Genomic DNA, 16,619 nt, shown 5'->3' with positions numbered 1-16,619 from the left:
CTGCAGAGTGTGATTGCAGAAGAGAGGAATTGAAAAGGATCTGCCCTGGCATGTAGTGCTGTTATCAGATCAGAGTTTTACCTGTTGCCTTCTAACCATTTCAACAGTTGGAAAATCCCTTTACCGGGTAGCTTTAACAGGCTTATTGTAAATCCTTTAACCGGGTGACTCAAGATCATTGAGTTCTTTAAATCCTCTAGCAAGGTAGCCTCTAACAGGGTTTCAACCTTTAACAGGGTATATAGCCATCCCTTAACCGGGTGATCTTTAACAAGATCGGTTCCTAGCAGAACCTTATTGTAAAGTCTTTAACCGGACTAGGCTCCTAACAGAGCGAGCTTCAAAAGAGTTCAAAAACAAGCTTGTGGGTATTCATCCCCACCGTGGTTTTTCCCATTTGGGTTTCCACGTGAAAAAAATCTATGTCATGAGTTTTGCATTTTTCATGTGATGATTATGTATTCTTTGTTTGAGTTATTATGCATGCAGAGTTATTAGGTTATGGTATTACTGTTATACCACATGTATATGTTTATGGGTGAAGTTGTTATCAAGTACTGAATGTATTTGAAGTGTTCAGACTTATCAGTTTATGTTGTTTGAAGTCTTACTGTGTTTAACCAATATTGCCATGGTTAAGTTCAGAAATGAAGACAACCGGTTGATATTGCTTTAACTTGATAAGTTGTTGAGAAAGTTTTTGTCTGTACTGATTCACCCCCCCTCTCAGTACCAGTTAGGGTATCTGTTGTTCGTCATTATTCATCATGCCTATCTTTTAGGTCTGCATACTACTATCTATATCTCGCTGCACATGATCACCTACATACAAAAACTTGTCTTGCTTTCACTTCCAATGAATTTATCACCGACTGACCACACTTCCAAGAAGTCTAACAATCAAAGGATATCTATAGTCAATTGCTCTCCTATACAATTGTTTACAATATCAATGATATCTACATTCTCCTCTTTTCAAACTTAGCAAGGGAATGCTTACAATGTTTTATTTTGAATGCAATAATGAAATAAAATGCCACTAATATAAAAGGCGACCTCATCATTCGTGGCTTGCAAGAGGTGTTATTTAGCCTCCTTCCTCTAATGCCTCCAACCTCCATTTTGAGTTTACCTAAAAAAGGAAATTTTCATCACTGGGGCAAGATAGTTCTTCATCATTTGCATATCCTTTCCAATCTGTTTCTTCAAGCAAGCATTTTGATCTAGTTTGCCATCTAGTAGATCTTGTGCAAGCTTCTTACAATTCAAAATTACATGTCATACTTCTTTACAATAGTAGCATTTGATTTTCTCTTTTGGAGGAGCGTGCTTTGATTTGGACTTGCCCTTTTTTTGTACATATAATACTTCTTCCGGTTCTGAGAATTCATTTTGGTCAAGTGACTTCTTTACAATAGTAGCATTTGATTTTCTCTTTTGGAGGAGCGTGCTTTGATTTGGACTTGCCCTTTTTTTGTACATATAATACTTCTTCCGGTTCTGAGAATTCATTTTGGTCAAGTGAAGTAGAGATTACTCCTTCAAGGCTTATGTTTACCTTGCTTAATGTAAACACCATATCGGGCATACTCTTAGGCATACTATTCAAAAGTATTGCTTATCATCATCCTTTACTTCTCCATTAATACTAGCTAACTGATTTTGTAGGGAGTGAAACTTATAGGATCTATCATTTTTGCACCTTTCTCCATCTTCCATCCATACAATCTCCACTTCAATGTCGACATGGCACTTTTTGCTTCAAATCCAAAAAGATTGTTTAATGCCTCCCAAGCCTCTTTTGCAGATTTTGTGAAATCCACATGGTGTAGGTATGCTTTTGATAAGTTGAGGCCAATAGTCCCCAACGCTTTTGGATTTTTGATATTTCACTTGGCAATTTCATTTGCATTAGTTGGTGAGACTAAGTTAGATTTGACAAAATCCCAAACATCTTTTTCTATCAGGTGTGACCACATCCGTATTTGCAATGTACGAAAAATCTCTACCTTTGAATTTCTCAATGAGACTTAATTTATCCATGATCGAATCTTCCAGGCCGTCCTCAACTTGAATCCTCTCCACCATTAGCTTGCTTTCCTTCACCCTTCTTCACCCAACATGCCAACTTCAAAACATCCTACACAACAAGTAAAATCAAGATGATACTTTCATAGCATGCAATAGTGCACTATTAGCATGATACTTTCATAGCATGCAATAGTGCACTATTAGCATAGGTGGAAAGAACCCCAACTTCCTTCACAAACCGCCTTGGATGAATATTCAAATCAGTTGATGCCACTAGTTATAGTGGAGTATAGTGACCCTTATTAGAAAGCGTATTTGCCAAGAAGGGAAACTAAACATCATCCTACTGCTAACATTGTGGGGTCAAAATGCAGAGAAAGAGTCAAGGAGCTGGCCAACCAAACTTACCACAGCCCCTAATATTTGGCTTTAAAAGGAGTGTCACGCCCACAAAGACAATCACAAAAATGTTGTCAATGGGATAATTTGCAAATAGAGGCTATGAGCAAGAGAAGGCTCTATATAAGACTTTCCCCTCAAAGCTCTCAAATGGACTGGTGTGAGGTGTCATCCAAATCAACTACTATGCATCCTTCAATGATCTATTGATCCAGTCAACTACGAGAAAGAAGAAAGGTGTGCTTTGATCACTAGAGCCCATGCTGCAGTGGTGCAGAAAATACCCAAAGCAAAACTACATCTCCTATGCGAGTCAAGAGAATGTTCAACCTCACAATAAAAATTGAGTTATTATGGGGGAGATGAACACAATGCAACCATTTCCCATTTGATTGCTCTCATACTATATTTTATATCATCTGTCTTTCAATACACATTACACACTTATATAGGCGTTTAATCTCCTACATTATAGGAACCACTCCCTAATTATATGATGAGTTGTTCTAAGAAATCAAATACAATCCCAAATAATTCTTCTCACACCTAATAAAAAGAGCTCTGTGAGTTGTTTCTACAACTCACTTCACCTCATTCACTCTAACTTACCACACATTATTATTTTAACCATGTGAACGCTAACATGAATTCCTCACAAGCCTTTAATAATTTATGGAGTGATATATATAGGGCAAAAACACATTATCAAATGCCAGAACACACTTTTTACAGCAAAAATAAAACTAAATTAAATGGTTCAACAACCAGCTGGGTTTTAATCTCCTGATATCATTTCAGGCTGAGAATTTCAAGATTCGTAATTTGAGCATAGGGTCTTATGAGGAACAAATTATAATTATGCATTTGTACATTAAGATATTCAATGCATCATAATGTAGCCAGTGTTTCTTTCTTAATTATGAAAGGTAAAATCATATATATTATAGACTACTTATAACCTCAAAAATGTGAATATTTGACGAGAGTTACTTCCAAACTAAAGAGAAACTGTCGCTTAGTAAGCAACGCAAGTTTCATAAACATACAAAAAACCTATCTATGCTGCAAGAATCCAATTTCTACCCCAAGTTACAATACGATTTTCTGGCGTGCACATAGCTTTTTGAGACTCATTTAAGAAAAAAAATTAGAAAACTAAGAAGAAATTGGTGATCAGGCAAATGCATAGACATTTTTTCTCACCTAATTATTTAAAAGTATAAGAACATTAAAAAAAATTGAACTCCCAGAAAGTGTCATAACTGACCTGAAAATGAACAAATGTCGACTTCACTGATCTAGTATTATAGTGGAAATCATAAAATTTTCCATCCTTCCTAACCTCTTTGCATTCCTGTCATTATACGAAAACAAATGTAGTTCTCATGAGGCAAACAACATATGGTAGAAAACAAATGACATGACATGACTTCTTTCTTTAAATATCATAAAGGTTCTAATAACTCTGGAAGAAGCAAAAAGTTAAAACCATGTCCCAAGGACATAAACTTGCAAAATACGAATTTATAAGAACTCAGATACTCAGAAAGAGCAGTAACCTTATCCAATGCATCATGAGGCATATTTAGATTTTCATAATTCTTATACTGCTGTAATCTGGTTTCACGATATCTGTCTCTAGTGAAATGCAATCTTTCCCAAGGGATGCCCTGAATGTCCTTCCCATGCCGGGCTTGCATAGCTGTAGTATCAGAGAACCTTCTCATCTGCAGGAAAAATAATCTACGAAGTCCTATAAAATATTCAAATCGTAAATAAAGAAGTTTCTGTCAAATATAACCTAAAAAAAATATTGGCAAATCTGAAACATCTGGTTCTACAATACAGGTTTTTACTTTGCAATTTAACTGAACACGGTAACTACTGATACTGACCACATCAACATCCTCGTCTGAGTCGGTATCAATTGGATCCCCCCTGCCACGGCCATGGAAAACATCTTCAACATCATCATCAAAATCACCCATGTCATAGTCATCTCCCATATTCTCATATTCTTCATCATATTGTGCCATTCGAACGTGCCAAATTTTATCTCTCAAAAGCAAAGCTGCCATGCATACATCCACACAAAAAATGAGAATATTTTTATGGCAACTATAACTAATCACAGAAAAGACTTACTTACAAGCAATACTTTCATAAGACCCTACATATTTAATTTATTTTAAGTGCTAGTATCTGAACATGCCACAAGTCTGCAAGGGCCACATGTTGGTGGTGGCCTTCTACAGATTCATCCATATGGGGTAATGTTTAAGGTCAGCCATAACACGAGAAATCAAGCAAAATAGAAGACTTTATGGCCAAGTTTACATATCCAATATAATACTCCATTCCTTAGACGATTCATCTTAGAATTCTCTCAGAAAGATTAATCAAATTCAGGATGAATAAAAAATCATTATCCTCTTGTAAATGACTTTTAAAAACCAGCTAAATAATATTTTATTATTTAGTATCATTTAAATTATCTTTTGAATATTTCATTCATATAAAGGCCACTTATCGTTTCTGTAAATAAGTTAACCAATGTCAAAACAGATACTAACTTGACACAACCTATAATTGCATTTACACTACCAAAAAAATATAAGCTGATTTATGTCCTCCTTTAAGTTAATTATGCCGAGAGGCATCTACAATGACATACAAATATCCATAAACAAAAAATTGATTTAGAATAAATTTTACGTGTAGATGACATGTAAATGCATGCATGTTTCAGTTTCTCTATAAGTATTATTTTATTACTCTGAATAAAATAGAATCACTGTCACTTGTCTCTAAGTACATGAAACTGTTACATCTTTAATGAGAGCTCAGCTCCATGTCCTTGACAACTAATAAACATGCAAGACAATTATGTGATATCTCTTGGCATTATTTTACGTATATTTTTTTTAGGATATAGGTATACTAGTATTAATAATCTTTTCAATCAGAAAACGAAGGTCCTGAAATCAATTGCAAGTATGTTTGAATAAAATTGCAGAAATGTTAGCAAAACCTTCTGGAGAAATTGTACTTAATTATTGCAAGTTGTAGACAATTACTACCATTGAATATTGACAGGAAGCAAAGTCATAAAACATCATCAAAAGTAAATGGGGTAATGCGTCTCCAAACTAGGTTAAAAAATCAGATCAATATGTTATAACTCCCATAAAGCATGGGGATCTAGTGGATTTGCCAAGAGCACAAATCACCTATGAAAGAGCATGAGAAATCAAAACAATATTAATGAAAAGCTTATCAACATGCTTTAGAATTTTGATTTCCATATCCCATTATAGATATCCAAGAAAAACAATACTTTAACAATGCACAATAAACAAACGGTATATATGTATCTTGATACCACAGTGTAATATTTTTAATCCTGACATTGCGAGCCTCCATTGAGGCACCTCATCAAGAAAATTACAAGATCAGTAATACGTTTTTTTGGATTGCCCTGATTGCTTTCTAAATACAAGAAGTTATAGCAGCAATTTCCAATTTTACAGAAATTCAGCCATATAGTTGAGATTTTTTATTCATTTATATTTAATTTTCTTTTACAAGAGGTTAATTATTCCTAAGATTCCAACAATTAATTTTACTACTTCATTTATTAATTATGTCAAAATTATATAATAAATGTTGTTCTTAACTTCATTTATTAATTATGTCAAAATTATATAATAAATGTTGTTCTTAATCTTTACACGGGCAATAGGAAGAGATGAGATCTTCGAGGGAGGACATTGGTTATTGAACTATCAATAAAGAATAGTAGGAAAATTCACCCTCAACAGCTCCAGTTTGGGTCAGAGTTCAAGGCCTGCCTTCAAAATTGTTTTATGTTTCCAAAGACATAGATAGTACCTTAGAAAAATATTTATTTTTGAAATGAGAAACAAAAACAGCTGATACAGAAGAATCTGTAGTGGACTGGGATCTGGGAGTAAATCTTCCAGCTTATGTGCATCTCAGGACTTTTGCATTAAATCTGTCAATAGCAAGCAAGCTATTAAAACATTCCTTTGAGATGTATGTATGTTCCTGGGATATATCACCAGAATCTCCATCTCCCTCTATATTTCAAAATCATAACGTTCCCTGTATATTTCTGGAAAATGTTCCATTGCTATTGGTTTATCTGCCATTTTCTTTGAAATGGCCGTGATCATTATAATTTATTTTATTGTAATAACCAGATCTTTGCATGAAAACTCAGAAAATTGCTATTTCTTTAAAAATTTGGCTGAATTGTGAACCTCAGAAGACAATGAAATTAGACAGAAAATTAAATACATTGAAATTCGAAAAATAACTCTCTATTGTATATAAGATAGTAATTTGATCAAGTTAATTTTCACCATTCAGACTTATCTTTATTATTTAGGTGTGCCTTATTAGTTAATATTTATATAAGCTTAGTGTCAAGTTAAGAGATCACAAAATCATCTTCTTCAGTGTTAGAGTTCCAGTGAAGCTTTCTGTGGATTCTATTGTCAACAAGAGAAAGCTCTTCCATCAACCCTATGTTCTCTGCAGTTTCTACAGCTTTTACTTAGTTCCGTTATTATTTGTCATTGTCCTCAGAAACCCTGGTTAATATTATTCTTAATTTTAAATATCAAAATTAAACTCCAGGATAGGAAAATTCACAACAAAGGTGGTTGCTATTTGTAAAGGATTAGTGTTGGCAAAACGACAGAAAGTGTTGCATGTATTGTGGAGAATTGGAGATAAACCATATGATTCTCACTAAGATCTTGTTGTCAAGTGATCAACAAAAGATTTGGAAACTAAAACAAATCATAGGAAATATACATAGTTCTCTAACACAATTTGGTAACTTCAGCATAAAACAACCATTCATGATGACAGTGGCCAATAAAGCAGCCAATGCTACATCTAAAGAGGATGCTTCTATAGAAACCAAACAGAATGTAATGTCCCCTTCTTCGACCTAGGCATTTAAGGAGGTATTATTAGCCTATTTTATTCCCATAGGCTAATCTGGAGAATTAAGAAGGGAATATTTTAATTAATTAAATTGAGTTGCCTTAAGTTGTGGGTGATCTATATTTAATTAATTTTTATGAAGTGACTAAGTTAAAAGCAGAAATAAAATAGTCACTTTATGTGGGCCAGAATGTTATTATTTTAATAGGTTAAATACATAACTTCTCAGAAGTTGAAAATAAGGAATGAAGGAGCTCCTATTGATATCTTGGACATTTCAGTTCTCTTGTAGCAAGAGTAGACTGCAAGTTCAACTTTGAACCTTAGGACGACAACCCTGGAGGTATTTGACTTTAAAAATGAAAGATTTTTTCCTAGTCAAACTCATGGTGGATTCATACATGATTCACACTTGTGCTTAATGGAGAAACAAGGGTTTGTTTACAATTGCCAACTTCGGATTGCCAAGCACAAATTTATTATAATTTGCAAGCAAATAATAATTTTGTTATTGTGGTGTGTACAAGTGGTGAAACAGCAAGTAGTACAAGTGTTGTGTGTGCCAGTGAGATATCAATCAAAAATATTGTGGTATGTGTGAGAAATGGAGAACAGAAATTAAAATGCAGTGAAGTGTGCGCAATGTGAATCAATTTAAAATCATATATATTTATTTATTGTTGAGCCTTTCACCCAGCCACACCATACCATGCTAATAAAAGAAGTGCCGTACATTTTAATTTTTAATGAATGCATCAAAAAGGGCAATATAAGTTTTAAAGGCTTGAAGCTTTTTTGAATACTCATCGCAGCCTAGAAAGGGTGCCTTAGAACTGCCACAGCCTTCCTCTAAGAAGTCACAGCACTTTGACATGCTGCTGTTCACATTCCTAGGGTGATGTACATTGTTGACAGTGGTCGTACAGCATTAGAGGAGTGCAAGGAGACTTTTGGTTGGATTGTTGAATTGTCAAAGGTCCAGGTCAGCACTTTATCATTTAAATATTCAGTTTTGATTGAAGAAATTCTGTTGTATGTAATTTCTGAAAATATCAGACTTTAACATTTTTGCAATAATTTTGTAAGATAAGAATGGTTAGAAAATATGTTAAGTTGGAAAGTTGATGTTATAATGATAATTTGTAATCTCTCTCAAAACAAGTTGAAAACAAACTCAGAAAAGCTGTAATTCAACTGTTCGATGAAATGCCTGCACATCAAATATTGTGAAAATTGCAAAATTTTGGTTTGAAAATTGCAAAATTTTGGTTTAAAAATTTGGTCCAATATATTACACAAAAATGGAAAGGTTAGATCAACAAACTGCCCTCCCCCATACTTATAGTGGGCCTACTTGAAGCACAAAATTTCAACCACAATAAGTTTTTAACAAATCCCAGTAAAGACAGCCAAGATGTGTAGGATTTTTATTAATCCTGTTGTAGACAATAACAAGACTGTGAACAAAGGCTTGGACTACATGGAGCTATCATTGTAACTCACGGGCATAGGGCCCGTGTCTAACATCCTCACAAAAGTTATTTCTTAGTTTGGTGTATTTGCATCCCTTTATTATTTTACTCGTCTTTGCAAGCACTTTTCTTCTTTTCCCCCATTTCAGTTTTCGTCCAAAGTCCTCTTATTGCTACCGTTTTATCATGGTCCAAAATAATTCTAAGAGGGTGGGCAAGAGTCTTGCCTCTAAGCAAGCCAAAACATTTCAGGATGGACACTAAAAATCAATTTAAGAAGTGGCATGAAAAGTGTCATTCCTCCTCTGCCGGTGGCAGCAAGCTTCTCGAGCCTATGGATGATCCTGGTGTATTTTCAAAAAACAACTCTAGCAATACTGCCAAGCCCATTCATATGGCCTACAGTTATAAAAGACGTTTCGTGTCATGTGGTCCTGCACAACCACCCCCAAAAGTCCTTGATGTTTCCAAGATAATCAATCCATCTTCACCAGATACCACACAAATTTCTAATGGTGCAAGGTATTCCAAGGAAATCAAACTTGGCACCATCCAAGCACACACCAAACCTTATGTGTTTTTCATCATTGGCCCTGTTGAAATCCCAAAAACCTACAGTCCAACCAACTAAGGTCAACTCACCATGCATATCTTCAAAGTACAAGGCTCCACAAGTGGTTGATATATTCTTTAGAGAGATATGGAGACTTCATAAGCTGCCAAGGAATATTGTAAGTGGCAGGGGCAGCAGATTTATCATTGTTTTGGCAAGAGCTCTTCCAATTAACGGGCATGGAATTGACCTCAAGCACTAGCTATCATCCCCAAAAAGATTGACAAACGGGAACTGTCAACAAATGGATAGAAGGTTATTTGAGGAATTGCAAGGCAGCAAACAACATGGTTCAAATAGCTGCACCTTGAGGAGTATTGCTACAATTCTACTCACCACGTCTATAGATATGACTCCTTTCAAGGTACTCTATGGTTATGATGGTGTTTCATTCATGGATTTGATTCTATTGAATAGCAGGGATTTGATTCTATCAGATAGTAGAGTACCAAGAGCTAAAGATTTGATTCAGCGAAGCTTAGACAATGTGAAGGCACTCAAAGAGAACCTAAAACAGTCTCAAAACAAACAAAAGATGTATGCTGATCGCCACCAAACAGAGAGGGTTTTTGAGGTGGGAGATATGGTATTCTTGATGTTTCTTGAGGTTACAGCCCTACACAGACAATCTACCCTCAAGGGAAATGGTGCTGAGAAGCTGAAACCACAAATTTATGGACCCTATAAGATCATAAGAAGGATTGGTGGGGTTGCATATGAGCTGGAGCTTCCAGTCAACAGAAGAATTCATAATATTTTCCACATATCATGCTTAAAGGGGGCCCTTGGACAGTAAGTTACACTATCATTTCAGCTGCCACCGCTTGATGATGAAAGGAAATTGAATTTGGAACTAGAAGCTATCATTTATATGAGAGAAAAGAAGCTGAGAAACAGAAACATTCTAGAGTATTTGGTGAAATGGGAGAACCTTCCACTCAAGGACGCTACATAGGAAGGAGTAGAGATTTTCAAACACCTTAGCTTGAAGTTGCTTGAAGACAAGTAATTTGGGGAAGGGAGGACTGCCGTATCCCTGTCCTAGCTAGGCCGACTCAACAGTTTTTAATGTGCTTTTATATATTAATAGATACATACAATGATAATATTATTTATTGGGCCAACCTAGACTTTCTTTTGGGCGCCAACTTTAATAATCTAAAAATAATACATTTTTTGTTTTGGCCGACCTGGATTGTCTTTTTTTGGGCACCAACTCTAAATCAAACAGGTATAAATAGGTGTCAGCTAGCTGGGCAAACATATCTGGAAAATTTAGTATGATTTTTTAGAGCAATCCTAAAGTGGTGCTAGCTGGGACACAAACACTAGTTGCACCCCAAGATTAGGACAAAAACCCTGACCTTGTCCTACCAACTTCCTTTAGAAATTGCAATTTCATCTTCATCAGAAAATTATGAGTTTAACCTAGCAAGAGTGTTTTCCAGGTGGATCACCATTGTTTGCAGATTGAAGGGAATTTGTCTGTCTTCCAGGCCGCGGAGCACCCTATCACCCAGCTGAGAGGTATTTCTGCCGACCTTGATCAGAGTATAGGGCGAATTTCTGCAGAATTCTGGGCAAAATTTCCAAATATTGTGTGAGCTACAATTTTGGCCAGCAATCAAGGAACTTAGTTCAGCAACAAGGGAACCAAATTGGCAAACAAAGCACCAGCTTCCTTCCAGTTACCAGACCTGTAATCTGCCACTCCAAGGACGCTTACAGTGACATCCTTACTTCAGATCTGCACCAGGTTTGTGACCATTAAAATTACCAGGTGGATACAAAGTTCTAGTCAGGTGGATGACTACTGGAGTTTGATGCATCATTGAGGATGCAGAAGAAAATAGCTCCAGATCTCAAACAAATCCTAACCTCCCTGCCTGAACAGCAAAAGAACTTCTGAATGTGCTACGGTACAAATGGTGTTGCAACCCTAAGGCCTTATTTATACAAATAAGTGCAGATCAGATCTGCAGTGAACAGTATTCCTAGGACGGTGATTAACTGTCATTCCCAGGTGCCCCTTGATTTCTAATAATAGACAATGTATAAAAGCATGTGCTAAATTTTTTATTTAAAACGAAATTCTTTCTGAAGTTCGAGTAAATTGAGTACTCTGTTCACAATGTTAATGTTGTTGCCATGAAAATTTATGTGAAATCATAATTCTAAAACTAGTTGATCAGCTATATAACCCTAGGGGTCATTACACAGACCAACTTTCCAGATTCTCTAGGACAAACTTGTTAATAGAGGTATTTTCCACTCACTGCAAGCTTTGACAAGAATTTCTTCCAAGCAATTTAAACAATTTGTATAAGTTCTCACTATTATCCATGTTGACTGAAAAAGATGTGATCCACTTAAACACCATCTATGAGATAATGAAGAAAAGAAAGGCAGAGTAACCCTTAAAGGAGAGAATTCTTAATAGGAATGACAAGGTGCTCTGCAGACTGTAACAATGAAATTTCAATATAAAATATTAAAGTTTAAACATGCCCTTAAAGCAGATTGGAAATAATAAATTCTTTGTGGAAATATAATAGAACTGCTAGAACACTAGAAACATCAGATGCTGTGTGTCATTACAATAATCTAATTAAATACTGGAGTCTGAACTAATAATAATCACATCGGATTATTGACAAAACATTCCAGATTGTTTGTGCGCACATGTCAGCATTACAGACCCACTAAAAACAAGCAAAAACAAGCAAAAACATACTGTTTCAAGTCATTACAATAACCTTACTAATAACTGCAACTGGAAAAAATAAAGATCAACCTAGCTACATGTTTTTCTCAGGCCTGCCTACATTTTTTTAATCAATTAAATTCAAATAAGCAGAGTTATACACCCCAAAAGAAAAAGATGATCCTCAAAAAACCTTAAGTTTGCAGATTGTGGTATAATAGCTCCTTATTTGCCAAAATTCTGATCTTCACTAGCACTTTTAAAAACTCTTAGATATGGCAGCCTCTCTAAGAAAACCATTCAAATAAACACAACATTCTTTTTTTCAATCTATCTAGCTAAAAATAAACTGATTCAATCTTTCGAGATTCCAACAAATGAGAGTTTTTTTTTATTACTTCTATCTGGATTTCATTACATTTTTATTTTTCTTATATTACAAACCTAATAATCTCAATTTAGACTTAAAACGTAAAGGGCAATCAAAGTTCAATTCATCAAGGTATTATGTTTCCCGGCTAACAAAATATGTGCATACAATGCACCTGTTATGATATACTTTTGAACTTTTGAGAGGTCAATGAAGGTTTTAAAGTGGAAACCCGTGTTGTTAAATTCCAATGATATATGTTACATTAATATGCACAAGTAATCATGGGAACTACCCATTCCCTCTCAACTGACAAGGCCATGTACGAGTCCTCAGTGCATTTGACAGAAGGCATACTCCTCTACCATAACATCTAATCCAAAGGACTCCCAAAAATAAAATCCAATCAATGGGCTGGGTTTGGGCTCATTAACCCTAACTCCAACGTTTCCAATTGAGATTTTCATATAAATAATATTAATTATTGCTTTGCTGTTTTCCTTACTAACAGCTGGCAAAAAAAAAAAAAAAAATTGGCCTAGCCTCCATAATTTAATCAATCGAAATCAAATTAGCAAAGTTATGACACAACCCCGAAATTAAAATTAACATTAATAAAAGGCAAAGAAAAAAAGAAAGAAGCAAAGAACCTCAATAACCTTAAGTTTGCATGCCGTACTGAAAGAACTCCTCACTTCCCAAAATTCCAATCTTAACTAAAGCTTATGAAATCTCTTACGAATGGCAGCCTCTCTGAGCCAGACAATCTAATTCGTACCACACAATTCCCTGATTCTTTTTTCCCAGCTAGTAGTTCGAATTGGTTGATTCAATCTTTTAGATTTTTCGTTCCAAGAAATACGAAAGCAAATTATCTCAATTCAGCTTAAAAGCATACCTTAAAATGACAGTCAACGGTTCAATTCAACATGATGATCAGATTCCCAGCTGAAAATGAGCCAATTAAATCCGCCTGTTATAATACGCCTCGGATTCTTCCGAAATCCAGACCATATAATATGGACTGTTAAAATTTCTATTGGGAACGCAGATGAAGAAATTATATATTGCAGGGATATTTAGCCATAACTTTAGGGCTCTCCTTTTTGGGACGGTGGGGGAAGCCTTTAATTTGCCTTTTCCTGCTTTCCGTAGAGGTCAAAAGTAAGTTCTCTTTTATGGCTGGTCCATCAAAAAGATGGAGACAGGTGTAAAAAGTAGTTAAGTAAATATTCCCTATCATTTTAGTTGAAAGGTTTACTTTTGTTTGGTACGTGAGGTAGATCAAAGAGGTTTTAAGTACGAAACTAATTTGGAATTATCCAAAATGGACCCACAAGCTAATATTTTATGATTTAAGAAAAGATGAGTTCAACGTTCACAGAAGAAATTGGGAGATTTAGTTAACATCGACATATTTGTGATTCTAAATATAATTTCTTATTAGAAAGGGGTTTTTTTTTTATAATACAATATTTTTTCAAATTAAAATGTATATTGTATTATAATATTAAATTTCGAATCAATATTAACAATTGCTACAATATGAATATTATATAATATAAAAAAAAATTTAGTTGAAATTTGATACAAGTGTCTAAAGGTGTTATCAAATGGTAAAGAAGTATTTATAAATAATTTGATTGGTCAAGTACTACACAAGTTGTATAGTATCTTTAGTTGTTTTTTTCCTAGTTTAGTTTTAGGTGGACCCGATACATTCTTCAATCTTCTAAAAATTATATTCTTGAAATGACATATGAGAAATTTACAAGTGTCTAAAGGTCTTATCAAATGGTAAAGAGGTATTTATAAATAATTTGATTGGTCGAGTACTACACAATTTATATAGTATCTTTAGTTGTTTTTTTGCTAGTTTAGTTTAGGTGGACCCAATACATTCTTCAATCTTTTGAAAATTATATTCTTGAAATGACATGAGAATCAAAGAGTGTACATGTGGCAAACCCAAGTAGTGGGAGTAAAAATTATATTCAGGGGGAGTATTTCATTTCAATAAACATTTAAGTGCATTTTTTTAGGAAAATATGTATTGGGGAAACAATATATTTCAAAGAAAGTTGTCCTACAAAAGTATGTCAAGTCTAAAAATATGTTTCAAAGTGTCTATGCTAGTAAGAAATAAGGAACAACACTTTTCATGTGACACAAGTGAAGTTGATATAATTATTTAGATTAATTTAATAAATGAAAAGAATGTAAAAATTATATTCAGGGGGAGTATTTCATTTCAATAAACATTTAAGTGCATTTTTTTTAGGAAAATATGTATTGGGGAAACAATATATTTCAAAGAAAGTTGTCCTACAAAAGTATGTCAAGTCTAAAAATATGTTTCAACGTGTCTATGCTAGTAAGAAATAAGGAACAACACTTTTCATGTGACACAAGTGAAGTTGATATAATTATTTAGATTAATTTAATAAATGAAAAGAATGTAAAAATTATATTCAGGGGGAGTTTTTCATTTCAATAAACATTTAAGTGCATTTTTTTTAGGAAAACATGTATTGGGGAAACAATATATTTCAAAGAAAGTTGTCCTACAAAAGTATGTCAAGTCTAAAAATATGTTTCAACGTGTCTATGCTAGTAAGAAATAAGGAACAACACTTTTCATGTGACACAAGTGAAGTTGATATAATTATTTAGATTAATTTAATAAATGAAAAGAATGTAAAAATTATATTCAGGGGGAGTTTTTCATTTCAATAAACATTTAAGTGCATTTTTTTTAGGAAAACATGTATTGGGGAAACAATATATTTCAAAGAAAGTTGTCCTACAAAAGTATGTCAAGTCTAAAAATATGTTTCAACGTGTCTATGCTAGTAAGAAATAAGGAACAACACTTTTCATGTGACACAAGTGAAGTTGATATAATTATTTAGATTAATTTAATAAATGAAAAGAATGCAAGCTAACAATAGCACAAATCTATAGTAGATTTTTTATATGGGTATTTCTTTCTTATAAATCATAAGATTTTGAGTTTTCAAGAAAATATCAAATTGTATTTGAGTTTAGGATTAATATATCATATCTTATCCAACGCCGAGGTTGGTTCATATCATCCTAGTAGAGTCTTTTATAACAAATTCTTCTAGTGACAATATTGTTGGATCAAGGAATTATAATGTATTAATTTGTGAGCGTACAAAAGTAGACATTATTTAGACAAATATGATGCATATATATTTCACATTTTTGTGAGTGATACATACTATCATGAGAAACTTGATATTATTAGGTTTGCAAAAATAAATTTAACTAGATATTTTTATTAATAGATCATATGGTATACAATATTTATAATCGAAGGGGATCTATTTAGTACATGAACTACAAGTTCATCATTGTTGGATTTTGCCAAGATCAAGAGCAATGAAATGTACAAAATAGAGACACAATATGGGACAAGAATAAACTGTATTCTCATCAATAGAAATGATCAACCATAATCAACTGGATTAACCAATACAATGAGTAGAGGCTTGCTTATATAGGCAAGGCTAGGGATATGTATGAGCACACAAACATGACATATGGCTCAATAAGAAACAAGGGTAGGTAGGAAATAGGTGTGGGTAGGTAGGAGAAATAATATAATATTCCACATGAGGTGGATCACCCATCGAAGGTGGAATTATCACTCCACAATAAGTGGATATGATAGTGTTAATAACAAGATCAACACCATAAGAGGTGGAATTTCTCCTACACACACTATCCCAATGTGGCACGAACACCCAAGTGTCTCATATCCAAACTACTAAGAAATGCATTATCCTAAGTAAACTTAAGTAAGTGTAATAATATCCATGATGAATAATTATTTACACCAACACCCCCCCTTAAGTGCAGCTTAGGGGAATGCACTTAAGTCTACAATGCAACTAAGCAATGCAAGATGGGTCTTGGCTACTAGGCCATGTTAGGTACCCATGTACAAATGCAAATGCATACAAACCAATGCAATGAAATCTCTCACAAAGTGGGGAAAGAGAGAAAAACCCAATGGGAAAAAACCCT

General features: G+C 34.1%; 1 protein-coding gene across 4 annotated transcripts in view; it reads right to left on the bottom strand.

The window, feature by feature from the left end:
* Nucleotides 1–13,753, bottom strand: part of LOC131066637 (uncharacterized WD repeat-containing protein C2A9.03) — a 63,006-nt gene extending 49,253 nt beyond the window's left edge. The window contains exons 1-4 of one of the 4 annotated variants that reach the window (XM_058001446.2): nt 13,465–13,753; nt 4,326–4,501; nt 3,990–4,157; nt 3,698–3,784 (exon numbers count right to left, since the gene is read on the bottom strand). In XM_058001446.2, the coding sequence (XP_057857429.2) occupies nt 3,698–3,784; nt 3,990–4,157; nt 4,326–4,466 (396 nt within the window). In that variant the 5' untranslated portion in view covers nt 4,467–4,501; nt 13,465–13,753. Of the gene's footprint in view, nt 1–3,697; nt 3,785–3,989; nt 4,184–4,325; nt 4,502–13,225; nt 13,363–13,464 lie in introns of those variants that run through there. The other 3 variants (XM_058001448.2, XM_058001449.2, XM_058001450.2) reach the window with 3 other exon arrangements.
* Between the last annotated feature and the right edge of the window lie 2,866 nt (nt 13,754–16,619).

This window comes from Cryptomeria japonica, chromosome 4, assembly GCF_030272615.1.
Source record: "Cryptomeria japonica chromosome 4, Sugi_1.0, whole genome shotgun sequence".
Classification (NCBI taxonomy): Eukaryota; Viridiplantae; Streptophyta; class Pinopsida; order Cupressales; family Cupressaceae; genus Cryptomeria; species Cryptomeria japonica.
The sequence above is the reverse complement of the archived record's forward strand: the minus strand, read 5'-3'. Positions and strand labels throughout refer to the sequence as shown.